The 27,490-nt window shown below is 40.2% G+C and overlaps 1 protein-coding gene across 2 annotated transcripts in view; it reads right to left on the bottom strand.

Annotated features, from left to right (window-relative positions):
- Positions 1–537: 537 nt before the first annotated feature.
- BASP1 (brain abundant membrane attached signal protein 1) overlaps positions 538–27,490 on the bottom strand; it is a 54,517-nt gene continuing 27,564 nt past the window's right edge. Inside the window, exons 1-2 of one of the 2 annotated variants that reach the window (XM_032628045.1) lie at positions 13,437–13,510; positions 538–2,128 (exon numbers count right to left, since the gene is read on the bottom strand). In XM_032628045.1, coding sequence (XP_032483936.1) covers positions 1,433–2,119 — 687 coding nt within the window. In that variant the 5' untranslated portion in view covers positions 2,120–2,128; positions 13,437–13,510 and the 3' untranslated portion in view covers positions 538–1,432. Of the gene's footprint in view, positions 2,129–13,436; positions 13,511–27,490 lie in introns of those variants that run through there. The other variant, XM_032628044.1, reaches the window with a different exon arrangement.

A 27,490-nucleotide genomic window follows, 5' to 3' on the forward strand; every position in this document is an offset into this window, starting at 1 on the left:
CATTTATTGTCTTTAATGTATTTTATTCAAAATACTTGTGACTTTTAAGTAAATTTTAAATTAAACTAAAACACCCACATTTTTTAACAGGGTGTATCTCCATAGACATAGTAAGTCTTCAGTTTACTTTCTTCCAAGATTTACTGACACAGATCCAGCTAATTTTTGTTTGTTTGTTCTTTGCGGTACTCGGGCCTCTCACTGTTTTGGCCTCTCCCGTCGCGGAGCACAGGCTCCGGACGCGCAGGCCCAGCAGCCATGGCTCACGGGTCCAGCCGCTCCGCGGCATGTGGGATCCTCCCAGACCGGGGCACGAACCCGTGTCCCCTGCATCGGCAGGCGGACTCTCAACCACTGCGCCACCAGGGAAGCCCATCCTGCTAATTTTTAAAAAAGATAACACTGAGGATCCTGCTTTATACTTCTATCCAAATATACCCATGAAAATGCCCAATACATTGTTCTGTTCTCTACTGAGGCAATTACAGAGGAGGGGACAGCGTGCTGGTGGGAAAAGAAACCAGTAATCCTCGTGACTTCAGTTTAATTGTTTAACTTTATTACTGTTGCACCATTTATACAATTACATATAATTTCAATGCATCCATTGTACATTTTTTTTGTTTTTTTTATTTTTATTTTTTTCCATTTTCCAATGAGTGGTGTGTTGGTGTCTGTGACACAGAATGGAAGAGAAAACTGGAACTGCAATGAACGCAGACTTTTTTTTTTTTTTCATTTCCACTGACCAATAAACAGAACTACAGGTGCACCCAACCACGGACATGCATTAACTCGTCATGAGAAATCTAGGGAGGCTAAGTAGGATGAGAGAATGTTTGTTACTCCCAAAAAGACCTGGGAAGGAAGAATGGAGAATTGGCATTGAGATACATGTGGACAGGCTACGTGGGCTGTCTGAAAGTTGGCATTCATCCACAACATTAAAAAAATATCAAAATAAGAAAGGCTGTAAATGAAAAAGAACACACAGAAAATACTGCTTTCATAAAGATCTGATTGCCTCGGCACAGGCCCTGCGGGCAGAATCGAACGCATCACTCCCAACTCCCCTTGCAGAAGACAAGATGCTCAGATCTTAGTGGCGGAGTGCATGTAACAGCAGTTCAGGTACAAAACATGTACTGTACTTTCAGACATTGATCTTTCAAATCCAGGACTGATTGGTGGAGTTGACCGAAGGTATATTAGATATTTCCCCACAAAAATACTATTTGGATTCTCCCCCCCCCCCCCTCCCTTGATGGGAACACATCCTTATTCTTGGGCAATACGTATCATTACTTCCAATCTGAAACAAGTTAGTATAGTAGAGAGAGAGACAGAGAGAGAGAGAGAGAGAGAGACAGAGAGAGACAGAGAGACAGGTCGTCGTTAAGCGGTATTCTTTTTTTTCCATAGGCTGTCCTTGTTACTCTTTCACTGCTACGGTTTGATCAGAATTAGCTGCCGGGGTCTCGGCGGGTTTGACCTCGTCTGCGGGGGCTGCGGGGGCCTGGGCCTTGGGCGTGGAACTGGGTGCTTCCGTGGCTGCCGGGGTCTCCTTGGAGGATGGGGCAGCCTCAGTGCTGCTGGGTTTTGAGTCTGAAGCTGGGGCCCCGTCACTTTTCGTCTCCTGCGCGGCAGGCGCTGCGGAAGCCTCAGTCTTTGTGGGTTCCCCACCCTCCTTGCTCTTGTCATCCTTGCTGGGGGCCGCGGGCTCCGCCGCCTCGGGCTCCGAAGCTCTGGGGGCGTCGCCGCCCACAGCGGGGCCCGCGGTGGCCGCCGGCTCCTGCGCAACATCCTTCGGGGGCTCGGGCTTCCCCTCGGCTCCCTCCATCTGCTCAGGCTCTGCCTTCGGGGCGTCTTCCTTGGCCGCCTCTGTGTCTTTCTCGCCTTCCTTGTCTTCGGGCTTGTTGGCAGCGTCCTGGGCATCCTTCTCTGGCTTCTCCTCCTTGCCGTCCTTCACCTCTGCGGTCTCCGCAGCCGCCTGGGTCTCATTCTCCTTCGGGGTTCCCTCCTCTTCCGTCCCGGCTCCTTCTGCCTTCTTGTCTTTGTCCTTGGCCTTCTCATCATTCACATTGTACCCCTTCTTCTTCTTGCTCAGCTTGCCTCCCATCTTGGAGTTCTGTAACGAAACATGACACAAAACGAGAAACAGTTACTCGTGGCTCTAGACCAAATGCCTGTGTCCTCCCAAATTCATAGGCTGAAATCCTAACCCCCAGTGTGACCGTATTAGCAGGAGGGGCCTTTGGGAGTTGTGGGTGGAGACCTCATGGATGGGATCAGAGACCACCACAGAGCTCTCTGGCCCCTTTCCCCACGTGCCCACGCAACCAGAAACCAGCCGTCTACAATCACAAAGCAGGCCCTACCAGACACCAAATCTGCCTGCACCTTGGTCTGGGACTTCCCAGCCTGCAGAAGTGTGAGAAATAAATTTCTGTTGTTTACAAGCCACTCGGTCTATGGTAATTTGTTATAGCAGCCCCAATGGAGGAAGATGCTTGCTCTGTTTACAAAGTAAACAGTTCAGAACACTACTGAACTGTACACTTTAGAATGGAAAACATGGTAAATCTTATGCTACATGTATTTTGCCACAATTAAAAAAAGGAGTCATAAAAAAAAAGTAAAGTGTCTAATCGTAGTAAGCCAAGGACATACCAACCTGAGATCAAAGAATCAGTGATTAAAAGACTAAGCTTGTCAATTGTAAAGAGAAGTGGTGCAGTATTTGTTTCACCTGCTTTCCCATGTCCAGCTCAAACACCAAGTCTTGAACAGAATGTCAGTGACAGCCATTTTAGGTCTATAGTAAAGCTAGTAAAAGGTGTCATAACTTGAAAACACTTTGCAAAGAAACGGCACAGCTGGAAAATCACAAATTTCAAGAAAATAATCTCAAACTACAAACTCCTTTCAAACTCCATCATTCATATATACGTACATATATGCACACACATCTTCAAAGACCAAATGCAAGGAGGATTTAGTCTATCTCATTATTAAGAAGGACCCATTAAAGGAAAACTATCACTCAGAAAATGAAAAGGATGGTGTTGCCAGTTACATTTAGTCTGTTAGTTGTGTCATACTTGTATTCATTGCTTTTCAAGGTATTTTTGGCTTAAAAGAAAACAGTTCCATAGTAATATAAAAGTGTCCTTCATTATCAATTTCTTGATGAGAAGTCAAACTAGATATGCAACTTCAATGGTCATTAACAGCCTATTTCACTCAAAGTTAAGTCTCCAACTTCCTGGAGGTTGACACTTTTATTCTATGAATATATTTGGATCCTGAATTTTTCTCCTCTGGTACTAAAGCATTAAACCAAATCAGTAATCAATTATAAATTTAAAAATAATAAATTCAATCCAGAACCGTTGTCGGAGCTAAACAGGCACTCCATTTCTTTTTGTTCAAGTGTATTTTTATGGCATCATATATCAGTGGGAATCCACCGAAATGGTGCTCTTTAGAGGAAAATCTGTTGCTTTTCCTTGATGAAGCATGGCAGAAATTATATGGCAATATCCTCTTTAGTCCACACAAATAAGTCCAGGAGAGAAAGAGAGAGGACACACGCCTTGCCCTGTGCCCCATGTACCGGTGTACAGGAGACCTCTGGTTCTGTTCTAGTTCAGGGCTGTCTCCTGGCAGAATTATACTGTACTCTTTGACCAATCTTTTTGTTTTTTTTTTTTTAAAGTATTTTCCATTTAGAACAGAAAATTTGCTGCTTATACATTCCATTCCTTGGAATCATGACTCAGGACAGTGATAACCTACATTTATCTTATTTAGAAGCCGGGTGTTAGGTAGAAGAGTGCTATTCTTCAGTCAAAATTTGTCTCACCACTCTATACGTGAATCTCCTGTCCAAAACTGGGGAAGAAAAAAAAAGGAACAAACCGAAGGATGATGAAAATACTGCTCCAATTCTCAAGGAAGGCCTTTATTATGTTATCAAAGTAAGAATTCCTCTTACACATTTCTTTCTAAAAAGAGAGTGGCTTTTGGTCACTAAAAAGAGAGTGGCTTTTCAGACATCCAACAGGCTCTATTTGACTTAATTTTTGGTTATTTCTCCCCCAGAAGTGGGAGCAAACATATATGGTAAAAATACTTTAAATGCACCTTTATCCTGTAAGCAATCACAAAACAATAGATGAAAATCTGAAGAAATAAACTGAAGCAGTATTTTAAATTATAGTTTATAACTCTTTCATTGAATTCTTAATTACCCAGTATGCATGAATGGTGCACATCAAAATGTCAGCTCTGATATTTCAAGATATTTTGGTACATTAGTTTAGAGCTAAGAAAGAGAAAACCCGACAGGCCTGCCTTTATGATCTTCTCCCAATTCTATAATAGAAACCCATACACCAACTTAGAAATTATAGAATAGAAAACAAAGGATAAATGCAGTGTGTGTATGAACAACACGAGTGCCCCTTTCTCACCCACAGGCATGAAATTCTATACAGCTATTCCCAGAGGCTTAAAGTCATGTTGGTTTACAAACCTAAAATCTACTTTACTAAAATTGGGTGTTCTGAAACACAGTTAGGGCCACTTTCTATTCTTTATTTCTGGGTAGGAAATGAATGTACATAATCAAACTCTAAGTAAGAAAGTGTGTCTCCATTCCTGTTTGCCTTTCAACGTTAATAAACACTCCTACTTTTGCAAATTTTCTCATGTTAGTTATAGTGAGGTATCAGAGGGAGGTTTATAGAATCCACTAGAACCCTGGAAAAGCAGGGCAGTCTGGTTATTTCCCTAGACAATGTGGGTGAAAACCTTGCCAACAGCCAGGGATAAATTAAAATTATAACTTAAAATCTATTAACTGTTTCCAGGGGTCCAGCACAATCCTAATTCCAAACACATCACTCAACTATTTTATTTAATCTTCTCAACAGGACCATGAGGTCGTAAGTATACCATTAGTGCCCTCCTTTTACCCATATGGAAATTCTAACTAGCTGAGTTCATGCTGCAGTGTCGTAAGCAAAAGGCCAAGCCAACAACACTAGGTAAGGCAGGAGGGCACTGTCTAGGAGGTTACAGGGAACCCCACCAAGAAGTTGGCAAACGGGCAGAGCTCTTGTCTCAGGAATGGTACCCACCTTGGGTCACAAGGCTGGTGCAGATCTACGATGATTCAAAACTCAAGATGTTGACAAGATAAGAATGAAATTCAGAATTTCAGGTACCCTTTGCCCCTAAACTTTTTATCACCCCATTTGCCAATGGAGATTTGTATCAAATCCTTAAAAAAATAAGGAGAGTGGTGGGCATATTATTTTAATTATTTCTCATTTCTATTACTTCTAATTTTGAAAGAAATGAGTTGGTATAGAAATTCAGAAGCTGGAACTTCTAAGTTTCAAAAAAGGGCAGTTAAACAAACAAAACAAAAACAACACGGCAACTAGTAATCCATGCTGGAAGGCGCTTAAGCCCAAATCTAAGCTACAGTGAAAGGGCTGGGACTACCTTTGCATTTCTCCACATTTGGGACATTCACTAGCCATCGAGTGACACAGCAAGAAAACTCATACCCAAGCTGATGCACTGGAACTAAGCTCTCCATGTTGATACAATAACCAAACAGTAAAGTTGATTTATTAGTTACAGCATCTCAAAGGAAAGCAAACTCCAGAGCTGCCCTTTGAAATTACGGAAGAATTCTAATTTACAAGGGCCAAAACTGTTTGAAGACTGATGGCTTCAAATCGGCACAGAAAACAACTAACAACCAACAGCAAGAGAGAGGAACTTCACTGTGTTTAATCTGTAAAATGTTGGACAGGAATTATTTCATGGAGACTTTGCACATTGCATCATGGTAGATGTTGTTATGAATCCCATCTCCACAGCACACTGGCCCTGAATCCTTGGGCAAGTTACTTAACCTCATTGTCCTTTCATTTCCTGTACGATAGTAAAGGTCAATCTTAGGAAAATTTTACATGAGGCATCAGTACAACATTTGACATTTCATGGGCTTGCAATAAATGTTAGTTCCTTTCCCCATCATTGAGTTTTGCAATTCTTAGATAATTCTGTGCTTCTAAACCCCAAGAGAAAAGTAGAACACAGGTTCCACACCCACAAACACACACAAGTTCTGGAATCAGGAATTAGAAGCACTGCGATTAAAACATTTAAAAAATATTTTTAAATGGCATCAAGAAGATTTTTGGTAATTGTGTTCCAAGCATTCTCCTGCTGGCTGGATATATGTGGAAAAGAAGTTTGTACAGTTATCTGCTGTCACCATACTACCACCATACTGCTAATATTAAAATCAGTCTACTACTTTGATTTGAATCTTTTATGTACTTAAGATTCTCGAGGTTACACAAGTCTTTTAAAAATATAAACAGTCTCTTATACCAAGAAATCATTTTCCAGACAGAAGTAAAAATTATAGATCAGTCAGCAAATCTAACTCCTCCCAATTTGATCTGATACTGGAGTGATCATAGAAGAAATATCATTTCATCTTCCCACTACCTCTCCATCACCTGGTCCAAGGAAACAAGAAAAAAAGTCCCTTTCAGTCATCAGGATGAAAAGAGAGCCCAAATTCTTCAATTAAGACTCATTTACTGACACATTATATACATACGTGAAAGACAAAAAAAAAAAATTGATCTACACTTTATCTTGGCTAATAAGCTAAACGTAGAATGTCTATGAGGGAAAGTAACAGTCAAATGTCACCACCTTTTTTTTTTTTTTTTAATTTTCCACAGATGACATTTTTCTTGTATAAAGTCCCAAATCATTTAATATTTTTTAGGCACTAACAAACAGTGTTCTAAACCTCCCACAGCTGTCTTGTGACTTATTCCCCCCATCTTATGAAAGTGAGCCTCTATCTAGTTAATTAATCCCACTTGGCTATAAACAAATAGTCCAGAAGAATTAAAATTCTGCTTTTTGGTGAAGAGAGAAAGTGACATTCTAGCACTGTTATGTGATCAAAGCAACCTGGGATGGTAGGTGGGAAAACAGGAGAAAGTGAAAGTGAAAGTGTGAAAGTTAGAGAGAAGATCAGTGGCAGTTATGGGGCCCCCAAGCCCAGTTCTCCTTTGCCTACACCTCTCCTCAGGGTCCCAGAAAGAGATGGCATCCATGTGATAAATTCCTAGTTAGACAGGCTAGGTAAGGTGAGGGATTTTTTGTCCTCGGAAATAAGTAAATGAAGTAAATAATAAGTGGCCTAAATATTAGATTTTACTTTTTTCTCCAAAGCAAATACTTGGAGGATTTTGTTGAGTCTTAGAGCTAACAAGTATTTCTTTTCTTGTAAAAGGAAATCCTGTTTACAAGCTAATGTTCAACTACCAAGTTGAATACAAATACAGATCTATAAGAAAAAAATATATGATCCTACATATTGCCACCCTAGCAAAACTAAAATTAAAAAAAATTTTCTTTGGGGGGTTCTGGGCAAGAAATAATTTGAAATGCTATGCTGTAATAAAGATACTTTAATAGACAAGATAATCACCTCTACGGAGCTCTTCAAATTCTTTGTTCCTTTCACTCCAGGAAGCCTGTCAGGGAACACGGAAGATGGTCCTTAGCCATTCAAATCAGCTAAGTTGTGTTTATTTTGTACACACAATCCCAGGACACACTGGGCAAAATCACCTCTGTAGAAGCTGAATTATCATGGGGTTTCACTAAACAACCACCATTCTTGCAAATTCTAATATGATCAACTCAGCCAGTACTTTCCTAATATGCACCTGATTGTTTTTCTCACCTTGAAATAAACCTATCTATCAGCATAGGCTACTGAATTAAAACTTAGTCTTTCATTTTGAGAAAATAAAGGTAGACAGGCAGAGGACAAAATGTCATTTAGAAAAAATTAAATTATAAATATTTTCTGTACGACTCATGTCAAAAACAAGCCACCTAGCACTCACTCAGTATGAAACTTGCTAAACATAGCATGCACATTGAGTGCTGGTCCCAGCTGTCAATAATTTGCTATAAAACTCTGAGCAAGTCACTTCCCCCTCTGGGTCTCAAATTTCCCATTCAGTAAAATGAAGATATTTAGTTTATTCTTTTTCTGAAAAAAAAAAAAAAAAAGTGTATATTATGGATGCTTATAGCACTAAACAATAAGGGATGTGTGAGAAAATGTGCTGTGATCAATGCTATGGTCTGAATGTTTGTGTCTCCCCAGAATTCATATCCTGAAACCTAACCTCCACGGTTATGGTATTAGGAACTGGGACCTTTGGAAGGTGATTAGGTCATGAGGTGGACTCCTCATGAATGGGATTAGTGCCCTTATAAAAGGGACCCCCATAGAGCTTTCTGGCCCCTTACAGTATATGAGGATACAGCAAGAAGATGGCAGTCTACAACACAGAAAAGGGCCTTCACCAGAACCCAACCATACTGGCACCCTGATCTTGAAGTTCTACAGCCTCCAGAATTATGAGAAATAAATTTCTATTGTTTATAAGCCACCAGGGTATAATACTTTTTTAGAGCAGCCCAAATGGATGAAGACAATCAATAAAGTTCTATACTCCTGTTAATTATTACCATAAACACTTACACCATCTTTCACCCTGAAAATCAAATTGACAACCAGTTGGTTTATTGGTATGATTGGATTTCTTTATACATAATTTTAACGTGTGAAGCTTGTTAAAAATCAGAAATAAAAATCTGTAAAACAACATCCAAATGTTTACCAAATACCAGACTTTTTAATGTTTTCAATTACGTTTAGGAAATGTTTTCAGGATACTGTGTCAGTTCTGTAAGTAATGAATGGGAACGGAACTGAACACTGAAGACGTCTTAGATGAAGATACCAGTGCTAGAAAAATTCTGTTTCATTAGCTTTGCTTGTGCAGAACTACTTCATAGCATTGTGTTTATAGAAGATGCTCAGTTGTTTCCACTTTGCTTCCTTTTGATGGGTAACCTACCAACCACTGGTGGTTCTGCTTGGCAAGATTTGCTCTATGCCCAAATTTTCTGTTTCCTATATATAAAAACCAGTTATGAAACATAAACTGGTGCAATGTAGATATTATTTTCTTGCCCTCACCATCTCCACTACCTCACCCAGAATTAGTTGATATTGGGAACAGTGTTTGCAAATCTTTCGGGAACACACGTACAATGTAAATGCAAGGCTTGACTTTTTTCTAAAGCAAGATTTGCCGTTTCATAGGACACTAACACTGAGCACTTAGTCATGTGTGACCTCCCAACAGGGTGTATTTTGTCTGCCAGAAACCAGCTTTCACCTCCTTGCTACTGTTGAGAAAAATTATCTAAGTAGAGGCTGGATTCACTTGCTTCTCAGTAAATGCTAAAATTCTCAAGTTCCTAACTAGAGACTCCTTTGTCCTTCAAAGTTCGCAAAGGATCTTTAAAGTACGAAGGGTAATTTTATTTATACCTAGGTTAATCTTCTCATGGAAAAAAATGGAAAAAAAATATGAAAGTATCTTGAATTTTACAAAGAAAGTGGATTAAATTCCTGAGCAAGAATAAGTGTTAAGATTGTCCGATACCACAAAAATGGTCTCAATTTTGCCAAAGTTGAAGGTTTTAGCTGTGGAGCCATTCCCTTTTCCTTCCTTCGACAAGTCTGAAGAGGTGAACACATAAGCAAACACTATTATCACCAATCATTTATACCATTTACTTTGGAAGGAACCATTTTTGTTTTGTTTTGAATTGAGCCCAGAAAATGGAATATTTCTTCTGAGAAAAAAAAATATTCACTTGTTCATAAAGGCTTGTATCTTTTCATGGATTCTCTTGTATGTTCAGAACCGGATTAAATAGTTTTATCTAAGAAATCACTCATGAATTGCTTATTTCCAAAGTCAAGGGGTAATTCATTTCTACATCGATTGTATTGGAAAGCTACACCAAACAAAACTAGGACACAGAACCATTTTTACAGAGCTGCTAGAAAGCAACATAGAAGATTTTGTTTGGAGTTTATCATACGTTGGGAAAGAGCTCCAGGCCAGCTATAGGTTTTTAATACCAACAGCTTTGCTCTGGGAATATCAGCATGAGGTCACGGTGACTTTTAACACAGTAAGGGCAAAGATGCATTACCCACACATACAAGAGAGAGGGAGAGAGTCTGGAGAAAGAGAAAGTTTCTCGTTTTGAATAGTCTCTCTTCACCCTCCCTATTCTGCTTCTGAATATCTACTCCTCCACTGGAACCAATCTTTTTCTGCATTTTAACTTATAGAAACTGAAGCCAAATATTCGATCCCATAAGCTTCTCTAGCAGGACACCTTCAGAGGCAAGACAAAAAAGTATCCAGCAGTAAAGGATTTAAACCTTGACTCCATTCTGCACTAAAGGTAAAGCAATGGTATTAGGAATAGAAGCCCATTGGAACAGCTTTCCTGTTCCCCAGTGTTAAGAAAGGAGCCAATTAGCAGACTGTGGTGAGTGGACCCATGGAGCTGATCTGGTCCTCACTAGTCTCTATAGAAGACAGTTCTGCCCCTTTCAGTGACTGAGGCTCTCCGGCTACCAAGTGAAAACACACAGCTCAGTCCCTCTCCCCATATATTCCTTTGGTTTCGGTTAAGACAGCTGCCAGTGTTTTAAGACACAGGCACAACCCTACCTACCAGGATAGAATCTAATCAAAATTTTAGCCGTTCTGGAAGTTGTTCTTATGGCTTTCCAATAAAATGTGAGGTTTCTGGGAGCTATCATTTACTGTTTCCTTTCTTTAGTCTTTGAAATAAAATACGTGCGCTAAGTAGTCTGGTTGAGTGCAAGTGAGGGAGAAGGGGGAAGTGTTGGATCAAAAGGAGTTTAGAGTAGGAGAAACAACAAGAGAACTGTCATCACCAACTTTAAAATTTCAGTCCTTTGAGGGAGGTCTAAGTAATAGCACACCATCAGGCATCCTAGAAGAGTCCCTCTAGAGAGCTGCATTATCGAAAGAGCTTTCAAGAACCAATCTGCATTCTGCTAGCAAGCAAAATTATTGGTAATTAAATGTTAGTGTTTACCTCAGCCCATGTACTGAATTTTAGATGTTTTGATGTGCAGATGACCACCGTTTGTGACTGCTGAATTTTCATTTAGGTAGCACTTTGTTGGTTATATCCATTCGTTAAAGCTTCCCACATCTTCAGATAAAAAAATGCAAGCCCCAATTATAGCACTGACTCTCTTCAGAAAATGCAACCTTGCATAATGACACAGTTTCCAGGCATTAACTACCCCCAAACCACGGGGATTACATGCACTGCATTCTTCCTACAATTAGTAGGTATTCCATGACATCTCCCAATTCCATTTCTCATTTGCATACTTCTACATTTTTTCTACTCTGTCAATGAACAATAATGCAATTCTGTGACAATGAAAATCATTGGCATACGTTAACTGGTGTATAAAACAAAACAAGAAAATGACTGATAATAGTATTTCTCCATATGGTCTGAAAGTTACTATATTATGACTTCCAATGCTATTCCTATTTCTATCTTCTCTCTCTACACTAATATCTAGGCATTCTCCATATAGGACAGTTTGAGTCATACAAAGGTCCCATCCATTGCCAAGTTCCTATTTCAAAAATACAAATTTGGATTAATTAACCACATCATCTAGAACCAGGAGACTAAAGTTCTTAAGGATAATGTCAAACAGATTACAAGTCTATAGACTCCAAGTCTATAGCAAAACCCAACATGAATATGCAACAGTATGTGTCAGAGACTGAAGTGTTATTTCTGGTTTGACTGCTGCTTCACGGTGTGATCAAGACAAGAAACAGTCTCCTTTTGATTCTGTTTCCATCTGTGAGGCAGATATATCTTCTTCTGATTATAAGATGGATACAGAATCGAAAAGAGACTGTTTCTTGTCTTGATAACATATGAAAACGAATCAATGTTTCCTGACAAAGTTAAACATGCGACCATAGCACATTAACTGTGTCACTCTGCAAATTCAAGGCTGCAAAGGTTCAACAGGTATAAATACAAGATAATCCATTACTGATTTGTTTAAAGTAACATACAAAGTTAGAACTGACTCATAAGTTGCACCTGCAGACAAACATCACCAGACATGTTGGCTTTACAGTGACTCAGGCTGAAAGAATCCAACTTGTCGGTCAAACCTAGCTGAAGCAAATGTTGGGAAAAGAGAAAGGAAAAAAAAATTTTTTTTTTTTACCTTAAGGAAAGAATTTACAAAGTATGGAGAAACACAACAAATTCAAAATACATTTTCAGTAAGAATACAGCGAAAAAAATCTAAAACATATGGTTGGTTATGTCCAACAATTTCTATTTTCAACAAACAACTGTCCCTTTTCTTTCAAATACCAAAACTTTTATTCTAAAAGAGGAAAATGAAATAAAGATAATGTAGCCTATGTGTATTTTTGGTATTCCCATCAGGATGTACTTTGTCATAATGATTTGCTCTCAGGTTTTCTATTGTTGGAATTACTGTTGTCAGTATCTGATTCAGTGAAAGCTTCCATTCAGCAATTGTAACATCACCAACATTTAGGGTATCAGAATGTCCTCTGGGGAGAGGGACTATAGTAAGAGCTGTCAACCCATGTCGAAATTTCTAACGTCAACCTATTAAATACAAGAGTAAAACTTTAAAGAAAACATTTTCAAGATAATTTATTTCCTTGTCACAATAAATATGTTCAACTTTGTAAAAATGTACTGTAAAATGTGCAGGAACTATTTGAAAAACACACAGATACACATACACTGCTACAACTCAATTTTCGCAAAGAGGTGGTTAGGATCAGTTAGAGCTACACAGTCAGAAAGTCCTCCTATAGAAAAGGAAATTAATCACAAGTGACACTTCCATTATTCTCCTTCATGAAGTTCAGGTCAGCCCTACAGAGCATCCTCAAAGTATCTTTGGGGATCTCTCATCAAAAATTCAAAACACAGAATAGTCTCAAGACCTTCAAATCTTCAGAAATTATTTTAGGAAAAAATCGACTTGATCTTTAGTAGGAAAAGAAAATTTTTTTGAAGTTAAGTAAGATATGAGAGCAAAAAGCCTACTCTAATCTAAGTTAAGACAGAGACAATTAAAATTAGAGTAAGTTAAGCCTCATAAGAGAGCAAAAAATAACAGTTTTCCCAGAAGAGATGACCTTTAGTTGGACTCAGGAGATGAGAAAAGTTTTACAGACAAGGTGGAGTTTGAGAGAGTAGAAATATCAAAAGTACTTATACACGTAGAACTTACTCTGTCTAGAACTGTCTTACTATTTAATCTTTACATATATTAACCCATTAACTGCCTCATCAATCCTACAAGGAAGAAATTATTACTACTTCCACTTTACCATGAGGAAACTAAGGCATGTTGGAGCCAAATAACTTACCCAAGATCATATGCTAGTAGTCTGGAGATGTGGTGTGAACCCACGCACTCTGGTTCTGGAGTGAGGTCTCTTAACCATCATGATAAACTGTCTTGAAAGATGACTAAGCTACCTTTAGATCAAGATAGGGAAGTAGGAAGTATTTATGTTAGAGCAAACCAACAGAAGAATCCAGTCGAGTATGAGAATAATCTTATTTATATTTAGGAGCTCGGTGAGAAAGAACTCATCTACCTGGAGGGAGGTATGATGGAATATAATCTATCAAGGTTGCCTAATCGAATGTTTGAATTTAGGTGGCAGAAAGCAGAAAACCAGCTTTCTTCCAGAAAGGGAAAAAAATAAATATGTTTCAGAACTCAACAGAGAATTTTAGGAAGCAGCTTGGAGGAGTTATATTCTGCTACAAAAAGATGAAAAAAGAAACAAGAACAGGAACTGTGCGACTTGATCTTGTGATGAGTTGTTAACTACTGACCCTGGAGTGACTCAGGTTGAGGAGTGAAGACACATGCCTCCTTGGAAAGGCTCAAAGAACGCATGAGGAGCCAGAAAAGATAGCCACAAAGGCCCACACTGAAGAGCGTGAGTGAAGTAAAAGCAATGTCAAGGCAAGAATTTGCAACTTTGTCAAGACTGAGTTTTGTCTATTTGTTTATAAGCAGTTGGAAGACTGAAAATATATACGGGAAGGTGAGATGAGCCTAAGAATAAAGAGAGAAACGAAAGTGGAAAGACAAAGGAGAAATAATTGATAAGGCAAGGTTCCGGAAGACTCAGAAAGGTCAGTCAAGATTAAGCTTGGTAAGGAAGGACCCTTAACTATACAGGGGGCAAGAGAAGAGAGGAGTGAAATGAATTCCAAATCCAGTGGTTTTCCCAGCCTGGCCACTGGCATCTCTGTCTTTCAAGTGCACGCAGTCAAATCTGAATGATTCCAGACCAAAGACTCAATAAGGTCTCTCTAGAGTAAATGTCTGATCGTGTGTCTTTGAAAGAGTCATTTACCTTTTGGTACTTTATCTTCTCAGTTCTTTCATATAACAGTGAGGATTTCTCAAGTACTGGGAGGAAAAGGACAGACATTTCATCAACCAAAATGCTTTAAAATGCTAAAGAATTAACATAGGGCTTCCCTGGTGGCGCAGTGGTTGAGGGTCCGCCTGCCGATGCAGGGGACACTGGTTCGTGTCCCGGTCCGGGAGGATCCCACATGCCGCGGAGCTGCTGGGCCCGTGCGCCATGGCCACTGAGCCTGCGCGTCCGGAGCCTGTGCTCAGCGGTGGGAGAGGCCACAACAGTGAGGGGCCCGCGTACCGCAAAAAAAAAAAAAAAAAAAAGAATTAACATAGTGACCACTAAACCAGGAGAGGTCTTATTGTGAAAGAACTTAATGTGCGCAGTAAAGCAAACAGGCTTAGTGCGTTATGAAGGGGTTTAAGAGTTTCTTAGATAAGAAATGCATAGCTGATATCTAGACCCGTATTCATACAGTATTCATGTATGAATGTTTCAAATTCTTTTCCCATTTAGGTTATTACAGAGTATTAAGCAGAATTCCCTGTGCTACACAGTAAGACCTTGTTGGTTATCTATTTTAAATATAACAGTGTATACAAGGGACATTAATTCTTAAGAACTTCATTACTACCCTTATCCTTTCCTTATTATGCAATCTAGTCTTGGTTTTAGATAAGCCTCCATCTTTGGTTATTTACCTGTATCATCATTGCTTAACCCTTTTATACTGTGATTGTGCTGGAAGTTTTAGCAGTAAAATAGATCTGACCCCACTTCAACATCGACCTGAAGTCTAACTTCAGATTTATTCAACGTAAATATAATGACCTCAGAAGAAAGATTTTGTTTTTAATATTGGTAAAGCACAATGGGTACTTGGTAAGTACTACGGACTCACTATCCACTGAAACATGCAATTTTCAAGTTTTATAACTTGAAAGAGTTATAAAACTCAGAAGATGAAAGTCTGTACAACCATATAAATTGAGTTATGTAAACTCTGCTTTCACTTAGCAGTAGAAATAAGTATGCTAAATTAGAACTGAAATGTCCATTCCATTCAATGAGACATGGCCAAATTCCAGGGATCATCCATGATGGCAAACTCTAAAGCACTAGAACCCATCACATAATTAAAACAAGAATACACAGAAATCACTACAATATTGACAAGACATTCTTCTTTTTAGGTTACTATGTGCACATCGTAGGGACCAATTCTTCAAAGTGTATCTCCTAACTGAGTCTACAAGTTTTGAGCATAAAACTCTGAATTGACGCTGCTGTTATAAATATGACAGATGACAGTTAAGCCTGTCTTGAATATAAAGGTTAACTAAATGCAGACCTCACACAGAGGGTTTTTTTCCCCCGCTTTTAAAATATCCTGCCACATGCAGCAAACACTATCAGAAAACATGTATTATTCATCCTCATCAATAGTCTAATATGCTTTTAGAGTCTGCTGTACATTCACATCGTTATTTATTTGCACTTAACGGGTAAGGTGGCCCTTTCCAAAGCCCTGGTTACAGCATCCTAACATATGACTTTATATGAATCACCTGGTCTTTTATTCAATAAAGCTACTAAGTGAACCACAACCAGTCCAGGAAATTCAAGCCTCTGATATCACTTCTGAACCTTTTCTCTCTTCCACAGAGTCAGGAAACTATCATGTCTTATCACCACAACTAATTTTGAATTCTCGAAACAGAGTTAAAATAAACCACAGGGGAAAAAAACTTACAGGAGCTGAGATATTTTTGCTACTTATTAATAGACTAGACAGACCATCATGGGCTCTGGAGCCATAACAGGCTTGCTCAGTGTAGCTCACTCGACAAAGACAGGCTGGTGGCCAAGGAGACAGGGAGGCGGCCCACCTACACCAAGAGGAGTTGCAATTTTACTTCTAGTAATTTCTATATCCAATCATCAAGGGAGGTTCACACTTTCTATGATTGTCTGAAATCGTGATATATTGACATTTTCATGTGTCTTTCCTGCCCCCCACCCCTCCCCGGCACCAACAGCAAATGCAACATTTCCAGTCCTAAAACTATTGCATATTTTAATCATTTTTGATGACAACCTTTCCAAAATTCTTCATACGTGCCCTTGATTTTTAAACAAAGAATTTGCTTTTTTCTTGGTGCTGTGCTTAGCACAAATAAGGATTCAGTAAATGTATGCTGAATTAAGAAACAATGCATTAAATCCACAGGCAGAAAGTACGTGCTATGTCTGTCTTCAAGAGGCTCCTACAATGTTGAGTTTAAGCAACACAGTGTAACATTTAATGTCCTTTGTCATCCAGCCTCTCCTTACAAATCAAGTTTATCTCTCAGAACTTCTCAACCAAATACTCTGTCCCAAGCTGTCCATGTTCACACTCCCTGCCACACTTCTGCTTTCTTCAAATTTGAGCATCTTAGCTACCTAATGAAGCATTGAGCAATGAAGAGACATTGAAGGTTTGAGTCCCGGAGAGCTGTGGGATTAAAAACATAACTGAGGGGTATTTATTCCCAACCATGGAACTCCTGAAGAAAAAAGACTGCCTTTCATCCCCAGACCTGGCATGTGGCAAAAACGCAATACACAGCTTTTCAAGTGATGACTGAATGGTAATGAATTCTAACTGAAGCTACCGGAATTCAATACCAATGTGTTCCTTATTCATTATGTCATTTGGAGCAAAGTCTCTCAAATTTTCTCTTTTGTTGATATTTCAATGTAATGTGTCAAATAGAAGTAGTGAGATGTGTGTATATAGGAATCACCCAAGGAGCCTGTTAAAAATCTAGATCTGCGGTCTCGTTACAGAAGTTAATTAGCGGGTCCAGAGTGCATCCTAAGAATCGATTTTTCAGCAAGCTGACCAGGTATAGCCAGAGCTGGTGGCTCAGAGCCACTGGTTGAGAAATACAGATACATGGAGTTTGAAGTGACATTGAGTCAGTTAATGATTTTTCATCATCTGTAAAAACTGAAACATGAAAATCTCCCAAACCAGTGTGATTACTGGTGGTTACAAAGCTAAAAACAAGCATGGCAGAACACCTAGCTGGGTCTAACCTGCAGATAGGGGTGGACAGCAAGAGGTGGTGTCAGCCCCAGTGAAATCTCATCAACTACTGAGCCATTTTGTCTCTGGGTGCTCTTTGCTACCAGAATCACAAATAAGTTAGAATTACCAAGGCTTATTCTCCTTCCCCCAAGCTCCCCAGCATCCAATTGTCCCACCGCCTGTCTACCCTCCTCTCCAGCACTCTCCCACCTAAGCCCCTCCTTAATGCCATTGTTCAGCCGCAGAAGGGGCACCGCACAAGCAGCCCACCTAGAAGAGCAAGGTTCCTGACCGAAGAGCAGTTTTATCAGCCGCAGAAGAGCCCCTGTGCCTACACCAGGCTGTGTGCAGTCCTTTGTTACCCCAGCAACTTCTGTCACTGGGTGGGGGAAATACAGCAAGGTGGATGTTCAGCTCTGTAAACTCCTTTCTTACATAATGTGAGGCTTCAGTTGTTGTTCAACGTTTACAGTCCGCCCTGTTGAGTCAATACTGTTTTCAGAAGCATCCATTTTATGTAATTAGAGTTCACGTTTCAGAAAACAGGTTTTCCTCTTTTCATTCCAAATGGAACTTTGATGGCTTGCCATGAGTTTTGAGCCCTGATCCAGTATAGGAGAAAGCCTATGGGCAATGGGGTCAGCAGGCCAAGTTCAGCTATGTGAACTTAGGCAGGAACGTTAACCTCAGCACACTCAACCTCACCCTTAAAAAAAAAGAAAAAAGAGGGAGAGGAGGTTATCAATAGCATTTAAATGGAGTATTTGCAGGAAAGAACATAGTTCAGCTAAAGACACACAGTAGGTATTCAGTAAATTTTTGTTTACTCCTTTACCTAAGACCATGTCTCAGTTCTGTTAATATGTAATAGGGAGTAATCTTGAATTTCAAGATTAAGTAAAACAGAGGTGGAAAAAATTACTGTGTTCAAAACACGCAAACAAATGGAAATTGATACAATTATAATCAAAATAATAATCACGGGCTTCCCTGGTGGCGCAGTGGTTGAGAGTCCGCCTGCCAATGCAGGGGACGCAGGTTCGTGCCCCAGTCCGGGAAGATCCCACATGCCGCGGAGCGGCTGGGCCCGTGAGCCATGGCCGCTGAGCCTGCGCGTCCGGAGCCTGTGCTCCGCAACGGGAGAGGCCACAGCAATGAGAGGCCCGCGTACCGCAAAAAATAATAATAATTACTTTCATTAACATTTAAATTCTAGATTAAAGCCTGCAATATCCATTATATAATCTGTAGATTTTAAAAGCAGTGTTACCTAAGGGGCAAAATCTTACAACGATGAGAACAGAGGTTGGTTTGGGACACTAGTCCGTCTTCTCCCCAGGTTGCCAGCCTCCTAAATAAAGCAATCAACACTCTCCACTGTTGGCTTTGAAGCAGTGGGCAGCTGAACCTGAGTTTGGTAACACTGGGAAAAAATGAATGCCAACCAGGAACGCCAAAAGGACTGAGTGAGCCCAGCATACACAAGAAAATGCCCCAGGGAAAATCAAAAAGGGACAATGGGGCTTAAAATGTGCTTTAAAGCAACCTTCTGAAAGGGAGGGTTTTTTTCCAAATCTATTTCCATCCTATTTGCTTTTGATTGAGAAGAGCCATGGGGAAGAGCCATGCTCAATATTCTGTTTTACCAATTTCACCTGTTTGGAGTTCATAATAGTTTTACGATGGAAATATCAATAAACCTTCTCCCTAGGAATATTTTATTCTTCACCTACAGCTATAAAATATTACACTTAAACATTTTAAAGTAAGAAAAGAATGACCAGATATCCTTCCTCAATTTTAGCAAAAAAAAAGAATTCAGGCAAGAAGCCAGCCACTTCTCTATTTTTTCCTATAGGCTTAGAAAAGCAAGTTAAGAAAAGCCAATTGCCCGAATCCACGAGCATTTTTCTTGGAATTCAGGGGGCACTAGGGAATGTGGCATTGCATTCTGAGCCACACCAGCACACGCTGGTACTCAGCCTGCTGACCAAGTGCTAAACACCATCCCAACATGTGGAACTGAAAACAGGGCACCCATTTCATGCCTCAGTGGAGTCCCTCTTGAGCTGCTCAAGCCACACAGTAACTCATCTAAGGCACTCTCCTTTGAAAAGGAGCTAACGCCATTCCTTGTACATGTTTTGTGAACCTGAATCTTTACAAATATCTGTTAAACTTGAACTTGCGTCTCACCATAGCCACTACTGGCTGCTTATGTTAAACAAGCCACTTTTAATTCCCCTGGGCTTGGTTATTTCAGTTGTCATATAAATGACTAGAACTATATACCTTAAGTCTATATTTTTTTATCTTTACATAAATGTGCCGTAATAATGCACATATTTAATTAGATTATGCTGAGCACTCAAATCCACTAATGCATTTATTTCAGAAATGTCACTAACGTCCAAGCTCTGTGCTGGATGCCCAAGGGGAAAACAAGGTCAACTCAGACAGCCCATAGATCTTTCAAGTCTAGGTTATAGGAAAATTATGCCTCTTAAAAAGATCTAAGGTAACAGCAAATGCTAGCTCGTGGGCTGGATTCTGACGGTATGGCTTAAACTATTTTAACAAGTACACTACGATAGAAAGTCAATTTATTTTGCAAAAGTTAGAGCAGAAAATACATAGGCAGGGGCCCATATCTCATTAGGCTTTCTCTGGGATGTCCTTCAAGTTTTGTTCTGCACCGAGATGCGGACTAAGGTTGGAGTTGCTGAAAGAGGAGTGCTGAAAGGGGTGTAAAGGCATGCTGCTACCAGACAAACGAGAGGAAAGGAACACCTCAAGAGTGACTCAGTCAGTCATAAATTTCTTCTGACCAGTAGACCAAGGGTCCTACCTGTGCACTCAACCCATGTCTCCTGTGTGTGAATGTCTGCAGCTCACTGTCTGTAAATGTACTCTGATCTGAGGACATTGCTAAATGGAATGTGCCAGTGACAGCGTGAGTCTTAAGCAATCCTGGAGTTGTGACAGATACATTTGATGAGGGGTGTACTGTCTTAATAAAAAAGTCAGAGGCAAACATAGTGTCCATTGAAAACAGAAGGTGGAGGTGATAGAGAAGATGTATTTAACGTGACAAAGTTTATCTGACTTATACAGGCAGGAAAAATTAAGCCTCAGTAAAGATCCCGAGGGTTCTAGTACTCATTCCCACCACCAACCTTGCGCTCCCACAACTTCCTACCCTGTAATACCTTCAGGGTAGTGGGTAAAAAATTACAGCATTTCCTGATTGACGCTAGGCATCAGTGTGGGGCAAGAGATTTCAAAACACACACCAGCCTTAGACTGGCACAGGTACCACAGATGCCATACCACTCTTCAGGTGTACAGAGAGTATAGAATCAAAGCTTGGAAGGTAACACTAGGCTATGACTCATGAGTCTTTTAATGGGAAAATCCTAGTGAACCTATTATAGTATTAAGTGGGTAAATTATTCTACTATATCATTACCAGGAGACTTAAAATAGATTAACTTGAACCAAAGGGAAGGAAAATCTTTGTTAGAACGGCATCCTCTAGCCCTTGAGACTGTCCACCCATCCCCACCATTTCTGGGCCTACAAGGTTTTCCTTGAAATAAAGGGCTTGGGGCTTCCCTGGTGGCGCAGTGGTTGAGAGCCCGCCTGCCGATGCAGGGGACACGGGTTCGTGCCCCGGTCCGGGAAGATCCCACATGCCGCGGAGCGGCTGGGCCCGTGAGCCATGGCCACTGAGCCTGCGCATCCGGAGCCTGTGCTCCGCAACAGGAGAGGCCACAACAGTGACAGGCCCGCGTACCGCAAAAAAAAAAAATTAATTAATTAAAAAAATAAAGGGCTTGAGCGATTTCATCTCTAAAATGTCATGTGTATAAAACACTATTACAATAGATACCAATATAGAAAAATTTGCATGTCCCAAACTGTTTACTTGTTTGCAAAAATGGGTGCAAATAAGTACATAAATAAACGTTGCTGGTTAGAATAAATTATCATGTAACATGAAGAAAAATCAAAGCTATACCTTTAGTCAGTTGGAAGGCTAAAAAGAAGCAGAAGGTGAATTAAAATTACCTAAGACCACCCATAAAAGAGGGAGCATCTAATAAGGTAAAGGTCAGTGTCAGAAGGTTATTTCTTTTGGTGTCAACTGAAATAGGCCATCCAAGGTGCCATCTACTGAACTAAGGACATTCAACATAGACAGTGCTTTAAGATTTATTTCCTCCATTTTAGTATCGGACCTCTTACTAATTTAAGCCTGAAATATCTTAGGGATCATTACCAAGCATGCTGTACAGTAAAAATCCCTTGCTCTAAATCACGATTCACACTTTGTGATGACTCAAACATAGGCTTTGCGATTCTTACCGAATGCTTATCTGAGAAATGAATATAGTTATTCAAAATTTATTGAATTCTTCATTAAATACAGACGATCTATTGCAAATTAAACATTTCTATCAACCTACCTCACTTTATTTATTCACACAGATTTATTCTGTTTATAACGCAGCTTTGAAAGCAGATGACGCTAAAATCCAAACCATCCTCTTAGGTCTCTCTTTACTTGGACTTAGTGAAACTTGACTGTCACAGGTGATTATAACAGACTCATGGGATTCCCCAAACACAGTCACAATGTCTCAGTTCCCCCAGGCACTCGAATTTCGAAGACTTTCTGCACCAGGAGGGGAAATATTTTATTTCCTGTAAGTCACGAAGAGAGGCAAAGGCCAAACACAGAAGCAGAACTCAGCAGCAGTGAGGGGGACATTCACCAAAGGTGCATCCTGTATTACTACTACAGTGCATGCAGCCGGCCTTGCCTGGGAGGGGAAGGGCACTTTGAAATGAACAGAAAGGATGACTGACAATTATTTTAGCAAAAATTTGCCTTTTCAATTACAAATAAATGAGAAGTGCAAAGAGAATCAAGAATCTGCTTATGATTCTTTTACAAATTAATTATGCTCATTTGTCATAATCAGCCCTTATTTGCATCCAAGATGTTAAAGTCCTCCTAGTTGTTCTTTCATGCGAAAAGAAATTATTTCCCTTAAAAATTCCATCTACTTCATGTTTCCAAAACATTCAACTACAAAACAAATGCAGCTTTGCAATTTGAACCTATCAGAAAATATCAACATGCGAATTCCACTTAGAATGCTTTTCTAAGATAGCTATGTACATCTGCATAATACAAATAAAAAACAGGAGATAAAGTAACTGATGTTGAAGGACTTTTCTATTCTATAAAGCCCCCAGAATGTGCTAGTGGTCTTTACTCATTGGTGAGTAAAATGCATGAAACTTTGCTAATAATGCACGTATAGGAACTTTCTCACATTCACAGATTCCAGTCAGCGAATCCACAGATGCTGGGGTCCACACACACATGGATGATGATCAAAGCAGCTCAACGTCTCAGCTTGGTAATCAAGGATCTCCACGATTTAGGGGTTGACTTGAAAAATATGGATTATTTTGAGAGATGTGGAGGCACCCTGACAACTCAGAATTCCATCAAGACTACCCAGGAGAAAACAAAATAGAGAACAAAATAAGGAAATCCAGTTTCATACTTTGCAGCTGCTCTCCCAGAACTGTCCTTACGCTTATAAAGGATCATTACGGAGATAAGTTAATTTTAAAAAACAAAATTAGTCAAATATTTTGAGTTTTGGAAATGAAAAAGAACACTTGCCTTTTTTCACAATTTTGTCGGATGACTTTACATTCAGGATTAAACGTGGAAATTCTAGAACTTAGCTTTCTTCTAGGGCAGGGGTCAGTAAACTGGGTCACCTGCTCATTTTCGAAAATAAAGCTTAATTTGAATACAGCCATGCCCATTCATTTACATATTGCAGCCGCTTTCATGCCGAAAAAGCAGAGTTGAGTAGTTGCAATAGAAATTGTGGGGCTGGCAAAGCCTCAAATATTTACTATCTGGTCCTTTAAGAAAAAGTTTGCTGACCCCTGCCTAGTCTTGGATGAACATACTTCACCAGTGACTCAGTTCCTACTATCAGATGAAAGTGTGATTCAAGCCTAAAAGATGCTGCAACGATTAATCAGGCTCTTTTGGGTTTGCAACAATATTATCAGTAAAGAAGAATGTCACATGGGAATGTTTTAAGATTGGGAAACAAGACAGTGTTTTTTGTTCTTTTTAACCTCTTATCACTTACTGTCTGTATTCTGACTGCCTGAGAGCAGTTATCAACAACAGCACTTCCAGGTCAAAAACTGGACAAGCCACTGAACCTCTCAGGAGGCACGGTGCCCCAGCACAAAATCCAGACGAGAACCAAAACACTTGCTTCGTTTCCAAGCTAGGGCTCCATTCCTTCCTGCGGCATGGCATAGACTGAGTTTCCTATCCTCTGTGAGCCTATTTTTCCAAAAGCATAAAATGGGGATAATACCTTTACACGTGAGAGGATTTATAACAAATCAGACAACAAAGACTTCAATGCTCCTTGTGAGCAGAGGGCGTGGTCTCGTGACACACTCCAGATTCTACCACGCCTGGCCTTCTCTGAAGTGAAAACGCTCAGCATTGTGATGTTTCCATAATATCAAACAATGGTGAAAGTGAAGCTGAAGGAAGCACAGCTGTTGCTCTCCTTTCATTCTCCCTGGACCTGTCTTGCTTTTCCTGGGAGATCCAACCACTTGCACACTTTCAAGAGCCTTCTGGGATGCTAAGACTCCCTCTGCCGAGTGTCTACAGCTCGCTGACTGTTATTTCCTGAGCTTCAGACTCACACCCAGTATATACCACTGACCCAACATGGACGTCCCTTGGGTATTTCAAACTCAACATCTCCCCAGGTGAGCTCACGGCTACCTTGCCCACCTTCCTGAACCTACTCCTTTTCCTGTGTTCCCATCCCAGAAACTACAACCACCATCCATCCCACTGCCTGGGCAGAAATACAGGGGTCTTTGTGGACCAACTTGAATCACCACGACCAGCACTTTTGTATCCAATTGCTTAAAACAGTCCATCATTCCACAGCTAACTGCTGGAAAACAAAATATGATCTAAAGTGTTGTACGTACTTCTGAAGAAAGATAGCTTGGACCTCCAGCAGCCATTCTGAGCCATGAGGACAGAAAGACAGCCTGGCATCTTGATGGCACTGCTGAACTGCCACATCAGCCCTGGGGCCCATCTCTGGAATTTTACGTAAGAGAGAATTCAATTTCTCTTTCACTCAAGCCATTATAATTTTGGATTTTCCGTTCTGTCTGTGCAGCAAAATCTAATCCTAACAGAGAGCAGATTTCTCAAAATCACTCCTCAAGCACCAAAAGTTCAGGTTAAAGTATCTCAACACATTTGGCAATAAATCATTCCGATGACTCCCTCCTCCCCATGACCATCTCTCAAATAATGCATACGTACATTTCTACATAGTCAGTGTTCAGAGTAAGGTATCACCTGAAAATACCAAGTCTGCTCAATGAGTTCGCCATGGAAAATATTACTGATGCTGTAAAAAAATAAAACAGTAACAGAAAATTAGGTTGATTTGTCATACTTACTACAAAGTCAGTGCAGCTAATCTCACAAAAGAATAGACAAGCTAATCAAAGAACACACTTTCTGTAAAGTGCAAAGATTTTATAAAAAAGAACAAAGTGACTTTTTATAGTCAAGCAGAACATATATCAAATTGAAACAGAAGGGGTAACTTTAGTAAAGATGGACCGAACAGCACGAGCAACAGTGAGTCTTAGCAATAAGTCAAAGCAAAAAGGAGCTCTAAAAACACACTCGCATGAAAAGGCTTAAGGATGGTCAAGAAAAAACGTTGTGGGTTGAAAACCATTAAGTAGGAAGGAGCAAAGCAAGGAAAGATAGAGACGTGTTAGTATGAAAAAAGTGATTTATAGAAAACAGGATAGGATCTAAATTGAAGTTTTGAAAAGGTAAAGAGGCTATGTTTAGCAAGTGGTTTTAAGTAGGGTTTAAAAAAATATATGATGGGAAACTCCCTTGGCATTGATTGAATACGACCAAGAAGGTATCATGGAACTAGTCACTGAATTTGGCTTTGCAAATTTTGCATCAGTTAATCACATCCATTTAGACTTCTGCCAGCCCCTCAGCTCAGGAGGGAGCTACCATAAAGAAGGGCCTGAATGCTGCAACTCAGAATGACAGCTCTGACTTGTTGCTACAGGCTTGCATAAGACAGGTGCAGACGGCTTCTCACCTATGACCAAATTTTCTTCAGGGTGAGAAACAAAAGGCTTCAGGGACACTGGCAAAAATTGGACCCCATACAGGTCTGACCCCACCCATCAAGAGGTGAAGCAGTGCAGGCCAGCAGCAGGAACGGTTCGTGCATCAGGCCCTGCAGGTGCAGGGCAAGGCTGGCTGGGCTCACAGGGCTCTGGAAAGTCTAGAAGTTTGAGATCTCGAAGAAATAAAATAGCGCCTCCAAAGTGCAAAAAGAAGACCTCCAGATTTTCACTAATAAGTGTTTAAGTGTTGCTATAGACTGAATGCTTGTTTCCTCCTCCCTCCCACCAAAATCCACATGTTGAAACCTAATCCCCGATGTGATGGTGTCTGGAGGTCGGGTCTTTTCGAGGTGCGAAGTCGTGTAGGCAGAGCCCTATGAATGGCATTAGTGCTCTTATAAAACAGGTCCCAGAGAGTCCCTTGACCCTTCCAGACACTGCATCTGCTAGGGTCTTGATCCTGGACTTCCCAGCCTCCAAAGCTAAGTGCAATTAACATTTATTGTTTAAGCCATTCTACATTATTTGTTCGAGCAGCCCAAATAGACTCAGACAAATGCATCTACAGTAACACGTATGCCAGTGAGCTCCTACAACTCAACACAGAGAGATTTACAGTTATGCAAATTATGTTTAATTTGGGATGAGAGTGTTCTCATGTTTAATATGATGTGGAGTAAGCCCTCCATAATTAAGAGATGCTAGAACTTGTGGAATGATGGTATGGGAATAGAAAAAGGTAATCAAGGAGCCTAAAAAAAGTGCAACAATAGGTAAAAGTGCTTAAAAGCTACGAAAAAGCACAATTGTAATGTCTGAAGTGTATTTATAGCAAGATATCATGGTGTCAGAGTCATCCAGTGCCGTCCTGTTTGATGGGGGCCCCCAGACATGCTCGTTTTAGGACATCATGCTCTACCACAGGCCGCAAGCTACTCACATCCTACAGGGCAACACATTGCTCCCTTCTTCTGAGTTCAAAAGAACACTTCTGCGACTGAACTTGGTTTTATTAATCCTCTAGTTTATGCAATGAGAATGTTCCATCATAGAATAGACACTGGACAGAGTAATGTCCGACTCAAGTTGAGGCAGACCTTTTCAACAGTCCGCTGAAGTGACCTCCCATTTAAATTCACATAGTCAACTACAGCATCAATATGCACTGCCGTTCAGAAATAAATTTTAGTTACAAAATCCTCACCCAGCACACACAGCAACAGCGTATGACGAAAACACCTCTTATTTTAAAGTACGATGTAACTGTTTTCACACCAAGTCAGTAGATTAAGGTCACAACAGAGGCTGCTCTGAAATGCACACTTGTTGGTCACTTTCTCCAGGTAATAGATGCTGGATGTGAACTTGGTCCTTTCACTGCAATAGTTTATAAACAATGGCTACATTTAAGTGTGTGCCAGAGAAACTGTTGCATTTATAGCTGAAGTGAGAATTTCTGATAGGCAACCATCTAAAATGTATTTACTAGAATGCTGACCAGCATGAAACCATCTGTTCACTATCCCAGATCTGGAATATTTAAATGTTTGAACTGAAATAATCATAAGCAACTGAGACCAAGACAGAGAAAACCTCATGACTGTGGGGCTACTGGCCAGCCTATGCCTAAGACAGCTTCGTGGTGGCCCAGATGCAAAGAAATTCACGAATTCTCTGATCACTACTGTTGCTTTTCCAGGAA

The sequence above is a fragment of the Phocoena sinus genome, chromosome 3 (assembly GCF_008692025.1).
Source record: "Phocoena sinus isolate mPhoSin1 chromosome 3, mPhoSin1.pri, whole genome shotgun sequence".
In the NCBI taxonomy this organism is placed as follows: Eukaryota; Metazoa; Chordata; class Mammalia; order Artiodactyla; family Phocoenidae; genus Phocoena; species Phocoena sinus.